We start from the raw sequence: 24,507 nt of genomic DNA, 5'->3' as shown, positions 1-24,507 counted from the left end.
ATCCCATTTGTCAATTTTTGCTTTCATTGCAATTGCTTTTGGCATCTTCGTCATGAAATCTTTGCCCGCACCTATGCCCTGAATGGTATTTCCTAGGTTTTCTTATAGGGTTTTTATAGTTTTGGGTAGAACCAGTTTTTTATCTTAATTTCTCAGCTTATGGTTTTCCTCATCATGTGATATGGATAAATTCAACTATTCAACTCCTTGCACAGGCCTGAGGTTTCACTTTCTCATGAATACTTTTCTTTGTACTCAGAGCTATAAGCAGAGATAAGCGTCCTTGTGCTGGTGGATGTAGAATTTTTAGGTCCGTTTTTCACCGAGGTTGTAGTCCTCTAAGGGTCCTCTTTGCTGTAGGTGTCCTTAGCCCCAATCCTTTCTCCCCAATACCAGGTCTTATCTTGTGCTCTAGGCCTCTATCCATTGCTGGTTACACTAAACTCCAAGGGCTACTACAATGTAGGTTCCTGTCTACCTGTGTGGCTCTAGGCTCCCTCCCTCTGGGCTTTTGTATCTGTAAAATGTTTTCTTCTTAGACATTCAGTCATACACACACACATATATGATATACACACATATATGTACTCGCATGTATACAAACATACACATACATGTATATATATGGAAAGATCTCTGGGGATCTATGTATAATTGTATTTTGTATCTTTAGATGTCGCCATGTTATTGGAAATGTCTAAAAACAGGAATGTAATCTAGTGCAGTCTAAAAAACACTACATTCTGATTTTTAGAACCATGTGAGTTTCAGTGTGTGATACAAAAAGGTACTTTTCTAAGGGTACTTCATCTCGATGACCAGAGAACCATCATAATGGATTCACTTTTCATCTGGACTTTTTCTGCATAAGCACATCATTTGGATTCTTCTGAATTTATCAGAAGACTTCCCTTTACAGCACTTGTCTTAATCCATTCAGGCTGCTATAACAAGATACCTTAGACTAGGTAATTTATAAACAACAGAAATGTATTGTTCACAGTTTTGGTGGCTGAGAAGTCCAAGATCAAGGTGCCAGCAGATTCAATGTCTGATGAGGGCTAGCTGTCTTCTTCAAAGATGGTGCCTTTTCACTGTGTCCTCACATTGTAAAAGGGGGAAAAAACTTTCCTCAGGCCTTTCATAAATGCACTAATCCCATTGACAAGGGTTCTGCCCTCATCACCTAGTTACTTCCTAAAGGCCCCACCTCATAATACCAACACATGGGGAATATTTCAACATATGAATTTTGGAGGGTCACAAAATATTCAGACCATAGCAGCATACAAATTAAGAAATTATCTTACCATTGTCTAAGCCTCATGTAATCACAGTTGTCAAAATAATGAAATTTTCAAGCTAGAAGAAACTTTAGAAATTAAATATTCTGACCTAAGAAAATAGTTCAAGAAAGGTGAAGACTTGCTTGATACAGCACAGCTAGTCAGCAGCAGTATCAGGAGTGTCTTATTTCATCCTACTGTCCTGCCTATAATGCCACTTAATTGCATATTTTTAAAACTGTTGGATTCGTGTTATAACCTTTGTGGCTTCTAGGCTTGCTGTCTCTGAGCTAGGTAATTTAAAAGAAACGGCTGTTTACATAGCGTTTATTTCATCCTTTAGTAAAACAAAACCTGTAACTGAAGACATTCTCATTGTTCCTTCCATTAGAGTTGTGCCCCCATCACTTTCTCTTTGCCCACAAGGAAATCTCTGGTTCCTATTTCAGTCTCTACAATATCTTTTCTCACCTTGATTTTACTCTTTCAACTATTGTCTTTATTATGCACTTCATATGCCATGTCCTATAAAAACTACGGCTTGAATCATTTTTGTAAAAATACCCCTATCTTTGGTAGAAATAGTCTCGCATCATCCTACCTTCCTTCTCTCATTAACTGAAAAATATTTCCATACTATTATGAATTGTGGGTCCACATACTGACTCTCAAAAAGACTGCTGGGAGTTGCTTCAAAGACAGGACAATGAGAAAGATTGAGGTTTAATATCCTAGGACTCTGATATCTTCTAATAATAATTGAGCCTTCAATTATTATTGTATTCATTCAATTCAATTATTATATGGTTCTCAGTTCCCCAAGGCCAAGAAGATTTCCAGGTTGGCGTCGTTAATCAGGAATAGGGACTACCACATGCAGTGCAATGAACAGCCATGTCGAGAAAAGAACAAATTGTGTCCAAATGTAAGTAACAAAATGAGAGACAGTGGTCCATCTAAATTCCAAAGGTATTTTTAATGCCAGAAAAAACTTCAATAACAAATGATGAAATAATTTTTTAGAAAAATTATATGGAAATAGCTTTTTAAATTTATATTCAACAAAAATGTATTGAGCCCTTTTTACCCAGCCACTGGGGCTGTAGACATGGCCCTTACCCTCATGGAGTGTACAGTCTGCTGGGAAAACCAGACATTATACAAGCAGAGAAAGTACAGACAGTGTTAAGAGAGGAAGAATAGAGGACATTGTGGGGACACATAGCTGGGAGATTTAAATAAGAGGGGTCCCTGAGAAAATGATGTTTGATCTGACATCAAACCTTGAGAAATAATATTTTCTTATACAGATAATTTTTATTGACACATAGCTGCAGTTTCTCATTATGTTATAGAACACACTTGGACCTTTGTTTATTATATAGATTCACCCAGGAGTGATATTCAAAATATCCAATGACAAGTAAGGCAGAAGATAGGCCAATTAGAATAGAAGCAAGCCACAGCGCTGGGTCAGGATCCTGGAAGCTACCTTTTGTGCTGTGCATTAGCCTTTAATTGCCCAGTCATGGGGAGAGGCCTGGGCATCCTGAGAGAGGGTCTCCAGTGGAGAGGGACCATTGGGGAACCACTGTATCTCTACTGGTACTTTTTAAAAAAGTATAAATAGGTCCAATGTATTCCAAGGGACATCCTTTTGTTTTAGTGGACAAATAAACTGTATATATTTGTGGCACACAACATGACATTTTGTTATATATATACATTGTGGAATACTAAATCAACTAACACATCCAGTACCTCAAATACTAATTTTTTGTGGCGAGAATATTTTAAATCTACTCTCTGAGCAATTTTCCAGTATACGATACATTGCTATTAACTATAATCACCAGGTTGCACATAGCTCTTCTCTACTGGTACACACTGATTAGATATCAGTCCTGTGCACACTTGGTTTCTCTATTAAAATTCCCTAGTCTTGAATAGTTTAGTCAAATTCGACCCCCCAAATTTAAATCCCTTATTATTTAAGATAGCCACATTGTACAAAACTAATCACTAACAAAAAGTTAAAATAGTCTGAGAAAAATAAGAAGTTGCTGGTTTTAAGAAAGCATTAAATTTTAATGTCTTGGGAACCATTTTTTCCACATAGTTCTCTTTTTCTTTTTTTTTTTTTTTTTTTTTTTTGAGATAGAGTCTCACTATGGTGCCCACGCTGGTCTCAAACTCCTGGACTCCAGTGATCCTCCCACTTAGCTGGAAGTACAGGCACATGGCACTGCACCTAGCCTCCACATAGTTATAAAGCGTGACAACATTAAGAATGCTTGATTTATATTTCTTAAGAAATAAGTCATTTAAAGAACAATCTCTAAATGTAAGCAGTTCTAAGAATATATTGAATCTTTGGGTTATGATTTTATCTGATAAGTTCAGGCACCTCTTTCAATGTAGGAAAAAGTAAGATATTTTAGCATAAGGTTAAATGTATTATTGAATCCACAAAGTATCAGCAATTGGCTAGTACAAAAAGAATTATGTTACTGCTTAAGAATCAAACAAATTTATCTACATCAGAAAAGAACATTACACTAATTGAGCTTGGACTGTTGTATTGTTAAGTATAATGATCTATTTAAATGAGGTCATCATTTTTACACTTGCAAAATATGATAAGCCTGGCTTCCAGGTACTAATCCAAGCTTCGCAAAATCTAAACATTTAATGCTAAAAAATGCAATTCTTATACTTACTAAAAGATCTTATAACTAAAGCAGAAATGCTTACATGAATAACTGATTTGTACTAAGCACTGTTAACCCATGAGTTTGTTTATGCCCTATCCTGAGGTAAATTCGGACTTTCGGTTCATTCTAGTAGAAATTTGTTCACTTCTCCCTGGTTCTTCATTTGAACATGTCAAATAGTTACAAATATGTATATGATAACCTTTTATATTTTAACTGCATCAAATACAAGCACTGTAAGAAAAGAAGGGGAAAATTGTTTTTAACAAATTATGACACAGTTTATGCTAAAAGGCAAATTGTGAATTTCTTTCATCCTCATATGGCTTACACCTACAAAAGAGCATTGTTACTCATTTGATAAGAGCATTATCAAATGTGTATTTTCAGAATCCTTTATGAACACTGCTCTAGTAAAAATTTAGGAGATGCATGTCACAGATATTCACATCTTAGCTCATTTATCTGCAAGTCAAAGACTAGTTTTAAACAAAGGAGAATTACTTTGCTTAAGCAACTCCAAGTGACTGCCATTTCTAAAACCCAGGAGGAAAGTGACAAGTACTGGGAAAAGCCAGAAGAAGAGTCATTTCCAGGCCTGCAAGAGCTTTTCTGGCAACCTAAATATATTGACAGAGAAGTTGTTAGGTCTCCATATTTCTTCAGTAAGCTTCCATTTGGCAGGCACACTTTAATCAAGTAGATGATTTAAGTTCAGCAACCCTGCATGCTACAAAATAATTCTGACTCAAACTTGCAGGCCTTTTTTATTTGTAGTTTCCCCCTACTCCGCTTTTACTAATAGGGAGGCAAAAATGTGTCCTCTGGATACAGCATCTTATGTTTGGTACAGGCTTGGGAAACTGTATTGTGGATGGGAACAGACACGGGCTTTTGGGGATCTGACAGACCCAAATGTAAATGACTGTTCCTCCATCTACAACCTGAGTAATCTGAGTAAGCCATTTAACCTCTCAGAGTTTCTTTCTTCTTCTTCTTTTTTTTTTTAACATGGAGTCTCTCTGTGTCCCCCAGGCTGGAGCGCAGTGGCGTGATCTTGACTCACTGCAACCACCACCTCCCAGGTTTAAGCAATTCTCCTGCCTCAGCCTCCTGAGTAGCTGGGACAACAGGCACATGCCACCACACCCACTAATTTTTTGTATTTTTAGTAGAGACGGGGTTTCAACGTGTTAGCCAGGATGGTCTCGATCTCCTGACCTCGTGATCCACCCGCCTAGGCTTACCAAAGTGCTGGGATTACAGGCGTGAACCACTGCACCCAGCCTCTCTCAGAATTTCTTTACCCATAATATTGGAAAAAAATAAACTTCCTTGTTGGGAGAATCAGGAATAAGCTATGCACATGGTCTGGCAGACAGTAAGCTCTCAGGAAAGAGTAACTTGATTTTGTTTGTTTGTTATGTGTTGTTTGTGTTGCTCTTGTGGTGGTTGTGGTGGTGATGATTATGGTTTTGCCTGTTCCTCATAAGAGGATCTTGTGTTTGCGTGTTCACAAACAAACAGTGCTACAGTAGCCTGGTCCCCTTCTCATGGCCTGCACCAGTAGTTCTCCACAGTGGGTGATCTTGCCCCCATGGGGACATATCTTACAATGCACAAAACCGCCCTTCCCCAGTAAAGAATATCCAGCCCAAATGGTAATAGTGCTGAGGTTAAGAAACCCTGGCCTACATGATAAACATAATAAACTCTAGAGGCAGGGACACCTTAACAACCATCAGAGTACTCATCACAAATTTCAAACTATCCATGAGGGGAATGAAGGACCATTTTAGAAATAAGCATGAAATAAGTATGAATAACTATTAAACAGGCTGCCTGGTCAGTGAATGTGGCTGGGTATGTTCATGATTTATTCTTTTTTAACAGTACATTCATTCTTGCTTCAGATACATATAGCATGATGAAGTCAATGCTCGACACCACCAACCTGAAGTAAATAGTTAACTTGCCGTAGACAAAGGGGCTTTCAGTAATGCCCTAAATCTCCAATTCCACAAATTAAAAATCTTAATATGAGTGTGTTACATATCTAAAGGCTGATCAGACTGGACATTTAAGATGAATACACTTTCCACATTTTAATGTATAAAAATGTTTATATATTTCAGTATATAAAAATGTTATGAAAATAAATCTGTTATATAATCCAAACAGAACTGGCCTAAAGCTTTGTTTGGAGATGACACCATATAAACTAACAGTATAAACCAATTTAGAGTGTGCGTGGACCCTTCCGCACATCTGAAATACCTCTGTACATTGAAACGACTGAACTGCCTTTTCAGATCACGCTTACTCAAGCCGGTCCTCTCAGCTCAACAACTTTTATTAGTGGACTATGAGTTTTAAAATAAAAAGCTCATGAGTATATGTATTTTTTAATTATCACAACTAACTCAGAAAGTCCTGTTCTCTTTCAGCTCAAGCTAGTGAGGTCATCCTAGTCTAATATGGTTTGATTTCTCACTTGAGGAATGGCATTTTCAAACCATTTCAAGAAACAAAGAGCCAACCTGGGGAATGTCTGAGGGTAGAAGGAAGTACAAAATTGGGAAAAGGGGTAAAGTCTAGTCATAATCAGTATTCTACTCCCTCCCCCCAATTCTTGAACAATGTACATACAGTTTTATACTCAGGGAAAAAAATGCCAAAAAATAGATTTAATTGACAATAAAGTAATAATTTGTTTTTTATGCTATTTATTTGAAATAGGATTTTGGAAAATTATGCACGTGTTTAATCCTGTAAATAGTAATGAGAGAGAGCATTTGAACCACGGATAACCTAAACTTTCCATTTAATTTTTAATGTAGAAAGGATTGGTGCTATTGAAAAACTGTCTAACTATCCTAGGAAAATGAGACGATGGTCCTCAGGCCACAGTCGTGTAAGTGATGCCAACTGGGAGTAAAGAAAAATGCACTTAACATTATTAGACATAATGTATTTTTAAAAAAAGATTTGACAGCATAGGGAAGTCTGTGGGTGGAAAAATCATGTTTGAAGGCAGAAGAGGCAACAGCAAAGATACCCAGATCCTGCTCTGTGCTTAGTTTAATAGGAAGTGAAAGGGAATTAAGGTTGAGTATAAAACGCATCTTGAGTTGAAGCTCTTTTTTTTCCTGTGCACAAATAAACGTTATTCAGGTATGAAAAGCAAGTGCTTTTTCAAATATGTAAAATCTAAAATGTGTAATACCCATTGTATTAGTCCATTCTCACACTGCTATGAAGATATATCTGAGACTGAGTAATTTATAAAGGAAAGACATTTAGTTGACTCACAATTTAGCATGGCTGGGGAGGCCTCAGGAAACAGTCATGGTGGAAGGGGAAGCAAACACATCCTTCTTCACATGGCAGCAGGAAGGAGAAGAATGAGAGCCAAGTGAAGGGGGATGCCCCTTATAAAACCATCAGATCTCATGAGAACTTAGTATCACGAGAATAGCATGGGGGAAACCACTCCCATGATTCAATTACCTCTCACCAGGTCCTTCCCACAACATATGGGGATTATGGGAACTACAATTCAAGATGAGATTTGGTTGGGGACATAGCCAAACCATATCACTCATGGACTCATAATGAAGTAATCATTAAAGGACTTACTTCAGCGAGGAGAGCACAGACTGAAGGAGCCAGATGGAAACAAGAATATGTGACTCAAGAAAATGGTGAAACATGCCAGTAGGAAAACCTATCTATATATCTAACTATCTATCCATCTACCCACCTACCTACAATGGTTAATTTTGTGTCATCTTAACTGGACTAAAGGGTGTCCAGATCTTTAGTTAAACATTATTCTAGGTATATCTATGAGGATATTTCTAGATGAGATTAATATTTAAATCAGTAGACTGAATACAGCAGATTCTTCACCTCAGAGTGAGTGGCCCTCATTCAACCACTTGAAGGCCTAAATAGAACCTAAGGCAGAGTAAGGAAGAATTCATTCTGTCTGGCTGTCTTCAAGCTGGGACATGGGTCTCCTGCCTTCAGACTTGGTCTTGAACTGGAACTTACACCTTCAAGTTGAAACTCATGATAGTCTAGTCTCTTTAACTCCGTGACAGAATTTGGTGCATCCGAGTTCCCAGAAATCAGAAGTATTGCTGCTTATAAAGCCACAGCATGGCCTCAGCAAAGACTGAGAAGGAATGACTGAAATCAACAATGTTGTAAAGAATATCACTGACAAGGTAAATAAGAAAAACCTTGAAAAAGCAGAGTCAAATTCAAATTTAATACCCTATTTTAAATAGTAGGCGAAGAACTTAAAAACCTCACCAACCTAGTAAAAAAGGAAATTTATATAATTTCATTTCAATGTTGGTGAATTCATAGATTACAGATACACAGAGAATTTTAGGGAAAACTGAGATGAGTGGGGGATAATCTTCCAGGTTACGGTGAAGGAAGAGTCTGGGCAAATAGGGGTGACTGTGTTCATCCCTTTAACAAGTATTAACTGTGCCCCTATCACATGCCAAGCACCAGGCTGCATGCACTGCAAAGACAGTAACATACTCCCTGCCTCAAGCAGGGCACAGGCCAGCAGGAGACTGGATGAGTAAACTCATGATTAGAATCGTGGACATGCTCCATTCTTCAAATATTTTCTTGTGCTCTTGATGATATCCTGCATCCTATTTCCATCTTGTATTCACCCAACTCAGAGTATAACAGCTACTTGCATTGAAAATGTATTTCTTCAAGAATAGCTGAGGTTTAGATAAATCTTTATAACTGTGAAAAAGTCTGAAATCCTTTTGTTCTAACTCTTTGAGAAGGCTGTACCAGAACCTCACGACACTGCTGTCACTGCCACTGACCTCAAACCCAGGCCAGTGGAGATGGATCTCAAAGATGAGCTGTCCAATCCGCTCAAGAACATCTTCCAGAATAAGATTTTCCAAAACTTTCCATTCTGCACTTTCCAGATCTGCCTTGAGAACGTCAATCTGTAACAAAGCAATGAAATGAGATCAGCAGATTTAGTAAAACCATCTTGATATCGGGAGTTTCACATTATAACTATCTCTGAAGGAAGCAAAATTTTTAAAATTTTAGAGCTGAGGGTGGTTTTCAAGTGGCCATTTATGACATGAATTTCTAACCCCATTCCATACTAAATGTTTTGGTTTTTTGTTCTTGTTTTTAAGAGATGGGGGTCTCAATATGTTGCCTAGGCTGGTATAAAACTCCTGGGTTCAAGTAATCCTCCTGCCTCTACCTCCTGAGTAGCTGGGACTACAGGCGTGAGTCTGTTATGTTAACATATGTTAATACACAAATGATGAAATGCCACGCAAAAATCACAACAGACTCTCTTGCTTTTTGCCCAGTGGGAATGGATATCTGAGAAGGAGAAGGTAGAGTGGGTGTATCACAGACCTCTGTGCACTCCACAAACTATCTGCCACCCCAGGAAACTCAGCCAAGTCCTGACAGAAGGTGTCTACAGAAAGGAAGTGACAGAGGGCCACTGCCTGCAGGGACTATCTTGCAAGCCTCATTCCCCCAACCCCAACTTCATCAAGACTGGACACCAAGGAAAAAGTTATTGAGTATCTGAATATTGAACTATAAAAAAAATTATTATTCTATGATTTCTTTACAATGTACATACCAGTATAGAATTCTAAAAAAAAAAAAAAAAAGGCAGCAACACCATCCTCTGCTTATTTAATGAACACAAGTTCACATTCAAGTGAGACAGAATAAAGGAAGAAGAGGATTGGAAGATCAATATTTTGCAATTAATCAAGTCATGAGAATCAGCTCCTCTTCACTGCCCATGCAAAAAATCCGTTAGAACACCAGAACCCTAAACATAGTGAAAGTTCATCTTTACCAAGTAGTTATATGTACCTGACACCATACTAAGGGTTTCCCCTTGCAATATTCATTTAATCCTCTCAACAACACTGTAACGGTGATTCTGTGAGTATCCCTAAAGTTTAGGAAACCAGACCCAGTGAGGAACCTATCCCCAGTCACATGGCTAGAGAGGCAGTGGTGAACTCTGAACAGAGTCTGTCTACAGAGCCTGTGTTCTTAACCCCTACATAACATTGCCTCTTCCAATACACCCAAGAGGAAAAATGGGTGACTCAGAGTCCCAAAGAGGTTTGGAGTTTGGAAAATAAGTTGCTATCTAGAGAGCGAATATAGGACAGTGAATAAAGTATTATTATCAATATTGCCAGTTTACATTTGCAGAGCACTTTTCAAGGGGGATAATTTTACCACATGGAGGAAAGCTGACAGCATTCAGACATAAACTGGAATAATGAGGCTGGAGGAAATCATTGCAAAGGCTGCAGCCCCACGAGGGGACAGCAGAACCTTAAGCAGCCCTTCAGGAAGCTGCTGACTGAAGTCATGAATATCCTGCCCCATGAAAGTGAAAATAACTTTGCTTGTTTAGAAAAACAGATAAACACCAAGATGTATGCTACCCATTATTTCCCTTCTCATTGCATGTCTGTTTGATAAGTTTCTCATATGAGGCTCAAATGTGAGGCTCCTTGTGCCACAGAAACGTTCTGACATAGTTTGGATGTTTGTCCCGTCCAAATATCATCTTGAAATATGATTCCCAATGGTGGAAGTGGGGTGTGGTGGGAGGTGTTTGGGTCATAGGGGTGGATCCCTCAAGAATGGTTTGGTGATGTCCTCGAGATAGTGAGTGAGTTCTAGCTCTGAGTTCACGTAAGATCTGGCTGTTTAGAAATAGTGTGGCACCTCTGCCCCCCTCTCTCTTGTTCCCTCTCTTGCCATCTGACAGGCTGGAGCCTCCTCACCTCCCGCCATGATTGTAAGCTCCCTGAGGCCTCACCAGGAGCTGGTACCAGCACCATGCTTCCTGTACAGCCTGCCGAACCATAAGCCAAGTAAGCCTCTTTGCTTTATAAATTACCCAGCTTCAGATATTTCTTTATAGCAACACAACAGTAGCCTAACACACATTCCTTGGGTGATTTCAGAGTTGAATGGAAGAGAAGGTACACAGAATTTACATATAACAGCTACAAGAAAATGGGCTTTGTCCTGATACCTGAGACTCTGTGAGACACGGTTTCACATTCTTGCCTTGGATTGTACCTCCCGGTCCACCAAGGAAAAAGTGATGGTAATACCCCAAGAATACTGAGTGCCTTAGGAAAGACTGGGTGTCTGTAAACCAGCTTGTCCGTTCAGTAGTTCCAAACTCAAAGAGAAAACGTTAAAACAGAACAAAACCTTTCTTCATGAGAGGAACTGAGCAAAGACAGGTTGCATGTGAATACACAACAGGCTAAAATAATTCCTGTGAATCAGACACAGTGAAATTTAGCTGGGTGCAGTGGCTCATGCCTGTAATCCCAGCAGGTGGATCACCTGAGCCTAGGAGTTCAAGACAACCCTGGACAACATAGTGAGACCCCATCTCTACAAAAAAAATAAAAATAAAAATAAATAAATAAAAATAAAATACTATTAATAAAGAAATTATTTCACTCATTTTTTCCAACTCTGCTGCCCTGGCATGTCCATGGCTTTGCTTAATCTTGGCAAATTTTAAACAGAATAATCCTGGAATAAGGGGAATTAAGCTGCCAAAGGAAATATTTAATCAAACTTCATAAAATTTTCTAATTGGTACAGAAAATATCCAAAACCTAAAGCCAGCATTTGTTCTATCAATTCACATAGCCAAGAATGTCTTAGGTTCCTTACAGAGTCATGTTCACCATGGTTTTCTGTGAGTTTGCATATGTTGAACGTGAGGAATACATCAAAGTATTAAAGGGACAGAGTAAAGTTCATCAGCTTTAAATTGACCTAAAAACTCTACAAGTGATGTATAAGGAATATATTTTGTATATTTATTCCAAACATCTTAAAAATAAACTATCAATCAGAAGTTATGAGCAAATCAAAGGGAACCAAATCATTAGGCTAAATCGTAGCGGAGCCTTTCTTTGAAAATCCAATTTTCATTTATAAAATGCTAATCTATTCTAAAGAGCAAAAAGTATTTTCAAACACAACAATACTCCCACCCTCTTTTGACTCCAGTGACTGAAAATCCGCCTAAATCATGCAGCCCAGGGTGGTGCCCCCTGGGGAGCACATAAGCTCTTCTCTGCCTTCTGACCTGACAGTGCAGGCAGCCAAAAGGCTGTGAATAAAACATGCTCTGCTCTTCCAGTGTGCTTTTTCTATTTCTCGCATTTTAAAATGTCCCATTACTGCAATGATTTTGCAAATGTGATTTCCATTATTACTGCATAATGCATCCAATATTATTGTTATTATAAAGCACTAAACACTGCTGAATAGGATATGCCACTTTTAAGATTCTAATATCAGCTTTCAACAATTACGCCACTAAAAATCATACAGATGATTAGATGGGAATAATCAAGTGCCAATACTAATACAGTTAGGATAAATCAGGTTTGTGGAGAAAAACAACTTAAGGTTAACACCCGGGAAACTCTGGAATAAGTGACATTCTTGGGTAGAAAGGTCTCAAAGAAAGTAGATGAAACAACGTATTTGGTATTATTTCCAGTGTATTAAAGAGGTCCTCCTATCAAAAATTATCTCCTTTTCCTTGTACCTGCAATATCCAATCAATTGACTTTCACAAACCTTTTGAAGAAGTGAGAATTTTCATTTTTAACTGGATTAAATCTGATGGCACCTGGCAGCTTCCTCATGATAGGCACAAGTTTATCCCTGTCATCATCCACCCAGAACTGCAGAGATTCGAGGAAAGGGGAGGAAGAGGCATGGGTGCTTGTATCCATTTCCAAGGGCTGCCGTAACAAAAGACCATGGATTGGGAGGTTTAAATAACAGAAGTGTATTGTCTCACGGTTGTGAAGACTGGAATTCCAAGATCAAGTGTCCCTCTGAGAGCCATGAGAGAGAATGTGCCTATGCCGCTTGCCTGGCTTCCTGTGGCTTGCTAGCAATCTTCAGCATTCCTTGGCTCCTGCATCACCTGATCTCTGCCTTCATCTTCGCATGGTATTCCCTCCGTATGTCCAAATTTCCTCTTTCTATAACGACATCACTCAGATTGGAATAGGGACCACCCTCCTCCAGTATGACCTCATTTTAACTAATTACATCTGGAATGACACTATTTCCAAATAAGGTCATATTCCGAGGTACTAAGGTTTAGAATTTCAACATATTAATTTGGGGGAGACAAAATTCAACCCTTCACAGTGTTCGGGGTAGCTTCTGCAATAGGGCTTCTGCAATGTGTTTAGGAGCCAATTCCCAGGGCCAGTGGTTAGGAAAAGTGCCCTACTCCAGATATCTAAGGGCCAGCAACCATCTAACACAATTACAGTTATCATTCTAATGGATAAGTCCTCACATCAGCCAAGACTGACAGCTCTGACCTCGCCAAGTGCCAAACCCAGGGCAGGTCAACAAGTTTCCAAAGTCAGTTGAAACCACCATCACGAAACCCCTCTACTTCATTCCTTGGTTCCTTCTCAGCCACACAATCAGGCCTAGTAGGGGCAGTTTGTCTTTGGCCTTCTCCTATTCCCTGTATGGGAACTCATTCAGACTACTCAATATCCTCACATCTACAGTTTCTAATCTGAGCCTTTTCCCCTTTAAGAGGGCTCTCAAGCAAAACACACAGATTCTATGACATGTTTGCTGGCCTGCAAGAGGGTAGAAATGGAAGCTGCAACATCTTTTTAGTAAAGCCTAGCTCTGGGAGTCACAAACATCACTTCCACTGCATTCCATTGGTCAAGGCAAATTGCAAGCCTAGCCTGCATTCAAGGGGAGGTGAAATAGATTCCAGCCCTTGAGGGAGGAGTGGCATACACAGAAAGGGGAAGAGAAGTTATTCATGGCTAAATTTGCAAACAATTGACCCTAGTAATTAAAAGCAATATTACTTTATAGAAATCCATAAATCAACTACAGTAGTACAGTGGACAGGAACCTTTACTGGACACAAATAATACTCCAGAAAAAAATGAATAATAAAGCCTTTATTCATCAGAATGCTTTTAAAGATGGAATATTAATAAAACATGGCATCTGTTATTAGATTTAGTTTTACTTGACAGTTGACAGCGAACCTGGGATATTCAATGGATTAAGATGACTAATACAGAAAATAATAAATAGGACAACTAAAGTAAATATTTGTAAGTCTTAGATATTGTATTAGTCTGCTAGGTCTGTGTCTTAGTGTGTTTGCACCACTCTAACAAAATACCTTAGACTAAGTAATTTATAAAGAACAAAACTTTATATCATACAGTTCTGAAGGCTGGGAAGTCCAAGTTCAAGGTGGCAGGTTTGGTGTCTGGTGAGAACCTGTTCTTCAGAGATGGCATCACCTATGTATCCTCACATGGCAGAAAGTATGGAAGGGGAGTAAAAAAGAGGCAAACTCCCTCCATCAAGCCCTTTTATAAGGGCACCTAATCACATTCACATGGCTAGAGCCCTCCTGACTCAAACACATCCTAAAGGCCACACCTCTTAATACTGCTGCATACAGCTGAGCAGTGGCTCATGCCTGTAATCCCAGCATTTTGGGAGGCCAAGGCAGGCAGATCATTTGAGGCCAGGAGTTTGAGACCAGCCTGGCCAACATTGCGAAATCCCGTCTCTACTGAAAATACAAAAATTAGCCGGGTGTGGTGGTGAACTCCTGTAATCCTAGCTACTCAGGAGGCTAAGCCAGAAGAATTGCTTGGACCCGGAAGGCAGAGGTTGCCGTGAGCCGAGAGGGCGCCACTATACCCCAGCCTGGGAGACAGAGCAAAACTCCGCCTTAAAAAAACAAAACAAAACAAAAAACTGCTGCATTGGGATTCAGTTTCAACATGAATTTTGGAGGAGACAAAAACATTTAAACCAGAGCAGACTGGGTGGTTTAAACAACAGAAATTTATTTTATCCAGCTTTGGAGGCTGGAAACCCAAGGTCAAGGTGTCAGCAGGTTTGGTTTCTCCTGAGTCCTCCCCACTTGGCTTACAGATGGCTGCCTTGTCCCTGTGTCCTCTCATGGCCTTTCTGCACACACTCCTGGTATCTCCAACTTTTCTTACAAGGACACTAGTCCTGTTGGATTAAAGCCCCACCCTTATGACCTCATTTAACCTTAATCACCTCCTTAAAGTCCCTATCTCTAAATACAGTCACACTGGGAGTTAGGGCTTTAATCTATGAATTTCTTCAACCCATAACAAATCTAAACCAGGTATTTTTGCTATTTAGAGGCAACCACCATCTCCATAAGGGTTTTTAGAATACATCCTTTTTACTATTATGGCAGCCTGTAGTGTCTCCTCTACAGTTAATGGCTAACTGTGGTTTTAGATAGTAAAAGTGTGAGCCACCAAATTAATTGGAGATGAGTCACAGAGAATGTAGTAGATATTATTTTCCAAAGATGTAACACCATTATCTCCCATCTAACATGCTTTTCTACATGTGGCCTTGACACCCCCACCACTGAGACATGGGATCAACCTATGTAGTCACACAGGGCCCCAAGCCTAGAAAGGTTTAGTTCTTGATTTAACACTCTGCTGTCACTATCTTGAAGTTCTTAACTAGTTTTGAACAAAAGACCCCGCATTTTTATTTTGCACTGGGCCCCACCAATTATGTAGTCCACCCTCCAGAATTGTGATGAGCTATGAATGACTGACTGACTAACACAGTCTGGTACAAGTGATTCTAAGTGGCGTCCAAGCCTAGGTGGTAATGGGTAATGCAGCTTCTACCTTGCTCAAGGGTATATTCATTCTCGAAAACTTTGGCCATCAGGAAAGGTGTCTGACTGCCCAGAGGCTGTACTGCTATGAGAAAATCCAAACTAGCCTTTGCAGAGAGACCCATAAAGAGGTCCTGAGTCAATAGGAAGAGAGAAAGAGATGCCTGGCCAACCCCCAGCTGCTCCAAGCCTTCAACTGGCTTCAACTACATGAAAGACCCTGAGTCAGGAGCACCCAGCAAAGCCCTTCCCAAAACTCTGCCCCACATAAACTACGAGAGAGCATCAAAGGATCAATTGTTGGGTTAAAAAGCTAAGCTTGGGAGCTAATTCATTATGTAGCAATAGATAACTAGAGCAGAGACTAAGTGCTATTTATGAAAATCTCTTTTTAAAAAGGTGAAAGTTACTTGTATTGTGTCAAGTACTATATACTCCAAAGCTGTGCATTCTAGAAATTAATAGGCATTTAACCAAAAAAATTTTCTTATAAAAGCATACATGGTCATTATTTAAAAATTAAAATCATAGATAAGAAAAAAGAAAAAAGAAGTAAAATACCAATAGTCCGGAATTTTAAAACAGTTTACTTCTAAACTCCCAAACATTTTTCTTTGCTGTAAACACACACACACACACACACACACACACACACACATGCACACACACAAACACACAAGACAAATTCTAACACATATGAACATAACTGGAACACACATTTTCTACAAAATTGAAATTATCCTATGTTTTGAAATCTGCTTTTTAGCATAACAGACCATGAATATATTTCCATGTCAATAAATTTTCCTCTAAAATTTTATCTCAAACAGAGGCCCTCAGAGCTTTCAGAATCTGAAGGAGGTGACTGCAGGTCCCCAGGAGGGGTGAGGAAGATAGATGGTAAGTGGGTGAAGCTCCAGATCTCAATTCAAGAGCAGCTCCCCTTTGATCTCCTTGACATATTTGGAATCCCTCACAAATTTTCATTTGGGAAAAGAGCTCTCCTGCTTAAAAAAAAATATGAAAGCCTCTGTCAATAATGTATTCTTAATAGTTTTTGTAATGATTTAATTTATTTAATCAGTCCTCCTTCTGGTGGCCATTTCGACATTTTCCCAAATGGACGATGTTACAAACTGATGTGATCAACAAACTGGGCAACCAAGTTTGTGTGTGTGTTATGTTATTTTCTTAGTATAAATCCCCAAAAGCAGGATAGCAGGTTCAAAAAATGGTTATGGTTTACAATTTTTAATTGTCCTAACACCTTCCTGTCCCTGGCTCTTGAGGCACTAAAGACAAGGCAGGTTGTGCTAAGCTGGGAGCCCAGTGCAGACAAACCATAAAAGCCTCCTCTGCTGCCACCAGCCCAGTCAGCACCCAGCTGGTTTTCTCATCCTGAAGCCACATGACATGCGAGGGCATTCCTAAACCCACCTCCGCCTCCATGTCTGAACAATTCCCTCGAGTAGACAAAAACCTGCATGCTATTTAAAGGAAGAGAGAACAAATCAGTTGTAACTAAATACATGTTAAACTGTCTTTACATAATGTTTCATTTTAAATATTTTGATAAAAAATGCTTCAAATTATTGTTTTATATTAAATATTTAAAAGGATATAGGTTTTTTCCCACCTGGAAAATGCATATTAGAGTTTAAAACTGGCAATTACTGTCGATTATAAAAACAACTGAGCATTATATTAATCAAAATCCCTAAGAGCCAAAGCTACACAAGTAACACCAATAAAATGTCAATATGAACCATGCAGTTTATCAATCACCTAACCAGAATGAGGGACTTTACACACAGGCTCTAATTGACCTGCAAATTCAGCTGCTTGCCTCCATGTTTTGGGGCCACAATCATATACTATAAGGCACTTACTGATGCCTTTTATAAAATTTCTCATTTTGTGAAACAGAATTTTGAAAAGAAGTGTTGTAAATGAGTTTATATTTTAAGAATTGTTATTTATTTGGCCACATCATCTAGTTATTTATGAATATTTTTTAAATTGAATTATCAACCAGGCATGGTGGCTCATACCTATAATCCCAGCACTTTGGGAGGCTGAGGTGGGTGGATCATTTGAGGCTAGGAGTTTGAGACCAGCCTGGGCAACATGGCAAAATCCTGTCTCTACTAAAAACACAAAAATTATCCAGGCATGGTGGCACACACCTGCAATCCCAGCTACTTGGGAGGCTGAGGCAGGAAAATCACTTGAACCCAGAAGGCGGAGGCTGCAGTGAGCCGAGATCATGCCACTGCACTCCAGCCTGGGTAGCAGAGCAAGACTATCTCAAAAAGAAATAAAATAAATACATAAAAATAAATAAATAAATAATTGGATTATCATAAATTCCCTACCACCCCAACAAATCAACATTCATTTTCCATATTCATTACAGTTTGGGTCAATATTCAATCACAATTTTAAAATAATTACATCAATACAACTTCTTGCTTTTTTGTTTAATGGTGAAAAGTTGTTATTTAATGATAAAATATATCTAGGCTTTTATCTATCAAGTTTACTTAAAGGAAGACATATCTGTACCTGCAAAACTAGAAGCTAAATGCATTAGAAAGAGGGTCTTGTTGTTGCAGAAAAATAGAACAAATTAATCTATTGTGAATGTGAACAAGAGGATTAAAAGTCTCTTTGAGAGTCTTAGACTTTAAACACACTAAATCAGTTTCAATTATCACTGTCAACGGGCAGAAATGTAATGGTACAAGATTTCTGCTATCACTAGGAAAAAAAGAGATGAGGTTTGCCCTACAGATTACGAGAAATACGAAGGGTCACTCTAAGCTAATGTAGTACCAATTCTGAACTGATAATAAAATAAAATACTTTTATGTAGTAATTAGCTTACAAAAATGATCTCTGCAAGGAACAACACTCTACAAATGAATTAAAAAGGAAATGAGGAAAACATTTACAAGCAAAGACTCTTTTTTTCTGGCCAGATAGGGGGCTTGATGAAATAATCCAACCTGAGGCTGCTGAGCAAGAATCTCCTGAGCTGGGTGAGGTGATAGACGCAGCCCCAGAAACCCAAGTCAGGGATAGATGATGGGTGAGCTGGTGACCAGCCAAGATGTCGGAAGTCAGCAGGATGATTACTATGCAACAGCAAAGAACCAAGCAGGAACCAAGCAGCACAAACGTAGGCAGGACTGAGGTGGTAGCAAGGGACCTGGCCGAGGGCAGAGTCAGGCAGAAGGGCAATGGCAGAACCACGGACAGCTCCCGGCAGCGGCTTTTCTGTCTTCATTTGTACCCTACTTCCCTGGGAAGCTGAAAACCAATCTCTCACCTTAAGATCAGAACCCAATGCCTTAAAGTTACATCACCTGGTTAATTTATTTGCAAGTGTTCCAAAGTATTTTTGGGAGGATATGGGACATAAAACTCAGACATCTATAAATGATTCTTAAATGAGTAGATCTATAAACAAATAACCCAAGTAAACATCCAAATAAAATATTCAGGAAGACATGTTCTTGGGGTTCAGTAGGAGAATCTTTGCCCTTAGATGGTGGAACTGGGTCAACCTCAGAGCATGCTGGAGCCAGTAATGTGACTTAAGGAAAAAAAAAAAAACACGGCCCCAATGCAAAAAGCAAGCACTAATTTAGAGGGACACAGAAGAAACGCATTTGGTATTTAGTTTTTGCTTGTGTTTTAAGCATATACTAAAATATAAGTGAGAAGAAACTAGGGATAGAAGTAATGAAAGAATCAGCAGTGAGTGGGGTCAAGTGTTAGAAGCCAGAAATGAGAGGAGGTGAGACAACATTAAGAAGTCTCGGGATGTGTGTGTATACACATGTGCATACACACACACAACACACACACACACACGACTGAGGAATGCAGCTTTGAAAAAATATATACAGGAAATTATTTTTACCATTGAGTCTAGCCTCACCTCAGACTTTAGTATCACCTCTAATTAATCAACCTCACATTCTCAACTTTCCGTCCCCAGTCATACAACATATAAGTCCCAGTGCTGCAGTTAACCCCAGCACAACAACTCACATTAGACCTGTCAGAGCCACCTTGATGTCCTCCATTTCCGAACCTCATGCAGAGTTCTAGCGAAGTAGGTAGCATGGTCACTCTTGTGTTGATCTTTTGATTCCCTTACCTGGGCTATAAGTTCCTTCATGGCAGGAATCTAACTTCTCTTTAGGTATCAAGTTCCTATCAGAGGTCCTGGCTCACAGCAGGTGCAATATCCTATCAGATAACAAGTCCCATTTATTCTGCCTCCGTAACACCCTCTCCTTGGCCTTCCATCCTCCACCTCTGTGATCACCTTGCTTCAAACCTCACTGAATGAAAGAGAGGTCAAGGGTTGGCACTTACGAATAACAGCAGTTATCAATTCCATTGTTCCATGGGGCACAAACGTTGTGTTACGGTCTTGATTTTCAACTCTTTATGCACACAACACTTAGCCAAATGTAATTCTTTGCTATTCCTCAAAATGCCACTAAAACCTTTCTGCCCGTTTCTCTATTCATGTCACTTCCTTTTTGTGGAACACCAGGAATTTCTGCTGGTCATCTCCCCCTCTGACAGTATACAGGGCACCACAACTGCCCTGCAAGTACAGGCTGCATTGCATCAAGAAATTTGCATTGTTGGATTTTTCTAAAACTCTTCTCACCATGATCTAAAGCAGGGTCAACAATCTGAGAAAGGATGACTTAACATAAATTCTCACAGGACTTGGAAATAGATACAAATTGGTTTTATCTTATGGAACATTTTATTAGCATTAAACTATAAGGCTCCCATCTCAAATATATTTTCTAGTTAAATGAGATCAACACTGAAATCGCTTCTCGGCCTTTTGGCTAAGATCAAGTGTGAGATCAACACTGAAATAAGGAAATGGATAATATCAATATGTAATTATCCAAATGGCATTCAGTTTTTTATTTTGTTGTGGGTGTGTACAAGGAAGTGAACTGTTTGGATGTAAGACCCTGGAATGTTTAGGAAAACCACTGAGCTGCTGTCCTGAACAGTACAGGCTTGCCACATGTGGCCACTTTAATTTGAATTAATTCATTAAAATTAAATCAAATTAAAATTACAGTTTCTCTGCCACATTTCAAGTGCTCAATAGCCACATATGGCTGGTGGCTACCATACTGGATGGTGCAGCCACAGGACATCTACATTACCACACAAAGTTCTACTGGACTGTGCCACTCAGAGGATTACACACAGCAGCATCACCGAGAGGGCTCATAAAAACAGAGTTTCTCACTCAGTAGATCTGAAGTGGAGCCTAAGTACTTGTGTTTCTAATAAGAGCCCAGCTGCTGGTGATGCTGCTGGTACAACGACCACACTTTGAGAATCACTGGCCTTGGCTGATAACACCAGGTGAGCTTTTCATGGTATGTGTGCACAACACTCTCAGCCTCAGCCCACAATCAGATGCAGAAAATATCCACATGCTGGTAATCTTTGGCCTTGGAAGGTATAGGATAGTTTTCTAACCAGCTGCTTTCTTAATTATGATATAACAAGGTTGGAATTTCCTAAACACATGCCAAGGTTTCAGCGAGGCTTATAGTCTCTGGAACTGTGTGCAAAAATATATGTCTGTGCACATAAGCACTTTCCTAAGAACAATGTGGTGGCTGAGGACCTTGACTCTCAGGCAGGTTGTTTAGCCCCTCGGTGATTCAGAGGAAAGCAATAGGACCCATATCATCCATATCACTGGGCTATGTTGAGGCTAAACAAGAAATGCACGTGAAGCACCATACACAGAACCTAACACAGAGTAAGAGCGCCATCAGTGTTAGCTGTTGTTATTTTCACCCATTCTCCATAATCCAAAAAATATTAAGATGGTCTGATTTAAGTTACTATCAAAATGTGCCTTCTGTGAATAACAGCAGCTATATTTTGGGAGGTGGCTCAGAGGCAAAATTAAAATTTGGTACCGGAAATATACAGAAGTATCTCAAACATGATAGCCAAAAGCCATCTACATACAGTACATTAGCAGATAAAATTGAAAAGTTTCTTCAACTGCATTTTCATCTGACAAGAGGCAAAAGAGGTATATATTCCTTATGCCTTATACTGGACTATATGCCTGATAATTATTTATTTTTTAATACCTAGCCTCTAGCACACTATAGGCACTTGGCAGGTGCTCAAAAATATTTGATAGATGGATGGGTAGCTGGGTGGGTGAATGGATGTATGGACAAACAGACCAGATGGAGAGGTAGATGGGTGGATGGGTGGATAGGTGGATGGTTAAATGGACCTCACAGGTTCTGGGTTATTGAAGATTACAGCCAGTAGCGTCTTTGTGAAAATCTGATCCAACTCCTTATTTAACACATAAAACCAAATGATATACTTAAGATCACAAAGTAATTAATTAGTGACAGGGGATTCCACATCCCAAACATCATTCCTCTGCTTTGAGTCTTAGATGCATTTACACACACACACACACACACACACACACACACACACACACACACCGCGGCTTTGAGGCAAGTCTACAACTCTAAGTCTTCATTCTCCTTAGAAGTTAAGGGCTAGCTAGGTAAACTTAAAGACAGCCACAACATTTTAGAAAGCAGCACAGTCCCTCTTTTCCCCCAATATCTTTTGAAAGTTAATATCCCTCTATGCCAAGAATATCTCTGCACCAGGAATGCCCAGAAAGGCACAATCTGGTGTTTTCTAAATTTACCTCTGATCAATACCAGTTTGCACATTAATACAAATTCAGATCCGATGAAATGTACTGAAGAAAGCATTTTATAAAATAAAGAAAATAGCAATATATACTGTAGTTTAAAGGCAAATATAGCATAGCAGGACTGTTGCTTGCCCATGCATCCATTCTTCCTTCTTCCTCAACAAAACCCTGACTTCCAGCTGACCTCAATGCTGCCCAAACAAGACTGTATTTTCAGTCTCTTTATGACTGTGTGGTCATGTAACTAAAATCTGAGCAATAAGATATAAGTAAAAGTGTCATGTGGGATTTCCAGAAAGTTTCCTTAAAGGAAAAGGCTGTACTTAGTGCTTCCTCCATCATTTCAACTGCAGTGAGGAGGTAATGGCTGGAGCTCCAGTAGCAATACTGAACCATAGGAAGAAGGATTACATGCTAGGGGAGGAGGTGGGGATAGCTGGATGGAGCTTGGGTTCTTGATGACTATGGAGTTTCCACACAAGATTTGTACTACCTCCCTCCAGACTTCTTTTATGTAAGAGGAGGAAGAAATTTTTTTTTATTCCCCCCCCCCTTTCCCCCCCCCTTTCCCCTCCCCTTCCTCCTCCTCCTCCTCCTTCTCCTTCTTCTTTTTCTCAGGGTCTTGCTCTGCCACCCAGGCTGGAGTGTGGTGGTACAGTCACAACTCGCTGCAATCTTAAACTCCTGAGCTCAAGCAATCCTGCCACCTCAGCCTCCTGAGTAGCTGGGACTATAGGTGCATACCACCACACCAGGCTCTTTTACAAAAATTTTTGTAGAGATGGGTTCTTATATTACCCAAGCTGGTCTTGGACTCCTGGCATCAAGCGATCCTCCATTCTCAACCTCCCAAAATGCTACAATTACAGGTATGAGCCACTGTGTCTGGCAGGGAAAAAAAAAATGTTTTTATTTTTAAACCACTGTTACTTGTTTCACATGCAACTCAACCTAATCTGAAATACATTCAACATATTGTAGTATTCTTGGCTACTTATTGAGTGATATCCACATTGGAAACATTATTGGGAGTTCAAAGCTTTTGTAAAGAAGTGGTTAGTGGATGTGCAATAGACCAATAATCTGTGTCTTTAGAAAGCTAAAGTTCCTACCTAAACATCTACTGTTCATATTTGGCACTGCCAAATTGGTAAGCAGCTTTCTAATTCTGGGATCTCTATTCTTTGGCTAGATTCCCTACATCCTTCCCTCTTGTCTCCTCCTCCTTTGCTCCAGGATCATGGCAGTTCTCCTGCAGCAGTCCTCATGATCACCACACTGCACTATCCCTCCTCTCTTACTCCGGAAATCTACAGTGCTTAGCAAAACTGGGCTGCAAAATCATACCTGGTCACTTCCTTTAGACTGAAAAATCGAAAGGAATTTAGTTTGAGGCAGCATGTTCACAAAGTTAGGTGTCCTCTTTATCTATTCATTTGAAATTCTGGAATATACTTAAGAAGCCGGATACTGACATTATTTTGACCAGCCAAAGGACTTTAATGAAGGCATAGATTATTTTTCTTGAAGAAGCAGAGCAAGATGTAATCAGGACCTCAAGCAGAACAGGAAAACAAAAATATCCTTAGTCTCAGAATGCTCCCATAGTAACATTCACTTTAGACAATTTTAAGTTGAATGTGTCAAGTCTTTAACCTGAAAAAAAAGCTGTAAGTTATAATTGGGGCTGATCCAGATTTTGTGGGGCCTCAAGCTTCACTTGAGGGACCCTGTTTTTTTGTTTTTTTTTGTTTTTTTTTTAAAGACAAAATTATAACATCTAATACAGAATTAAGTGAAGATCTTGGAAGGGGCCTGTGGCCCATGAAAGTGACAGGCCCTAAAACTTGAGTTTCACTAAATTTATGGTAAAGTCCCCTCTGCTTATATACAAGGCCCTTATATACACATATATACAAGGTCCTTATATACACATATATACAA

General features: G+C 39.3%; 1 protein-coding gene and 1 long non-coding RNA gene across 4 annotated transcripts in view; one reads left to right on the top strand and one right to left on the bottom strand.

Annotated features, from left to right (window-relative positions):
* The first annotated feature begins 2,020 nt into the window (after window positions 1-2,020).
* The window catches only part of LOC111538569, a 39,809-nt gene continuing 17,322 nt past the window's right edge, over window positions 2,021-24,507 (top strand). Inside the window, exons 1-2 of the long non-coding RNA XR_002730384.1 lie at window positions 2,021-2,211; window positions 16,625-16,694. This is a non-coding gene — a long non-coding RNA (uncharacterized LOC111538569). The remainder of the gene's footprint in view (window positions 2,212-16,624; window positions 16,695-24,507) is intronic.
* The window catches only part of METTL24 (methyltransferase like 24), a 103,566-nt gene continuing 85,726 nt past the window's right edge, over window positions 6,668-24,507 (bottom strand). For all 3 annotated transcript variants that reach the window (XM_023206022.2, XM_023206024.2, XM_023206023.2), the window contains one exon: window positions 6,668-8,994. In XM_023206022.2, the coding sequence (XP_023061790.1) occupies window positions 8,680-8,994 (315 nt within the window). In that variant the 3' untranslated portion in view covers window positions 6,668-8,679. The remainder of the gene's footprint in view (window positions 8,995-24,507) is intronic.

This window comes from Piliocolobus tephrosceles, chromosome 5 (assembly GCF_002776525.5).
Source record: "Piliocolobus tephrosceles isolate RC106 chromosome 5, ASM277652v3, whole genome shotgun sequence".
NCBI lineage: Eukaryota > Metazoa > Chordata > Mammalia > Primates > Cercopithecidae > Piliocolobus > Piliocolobus tephrosceles.
The sequence above is the reverse complement of the archived record's forward strand: the minus strand, read 5'-3'. Positions and strand labels throughout refer to the sequence as shown.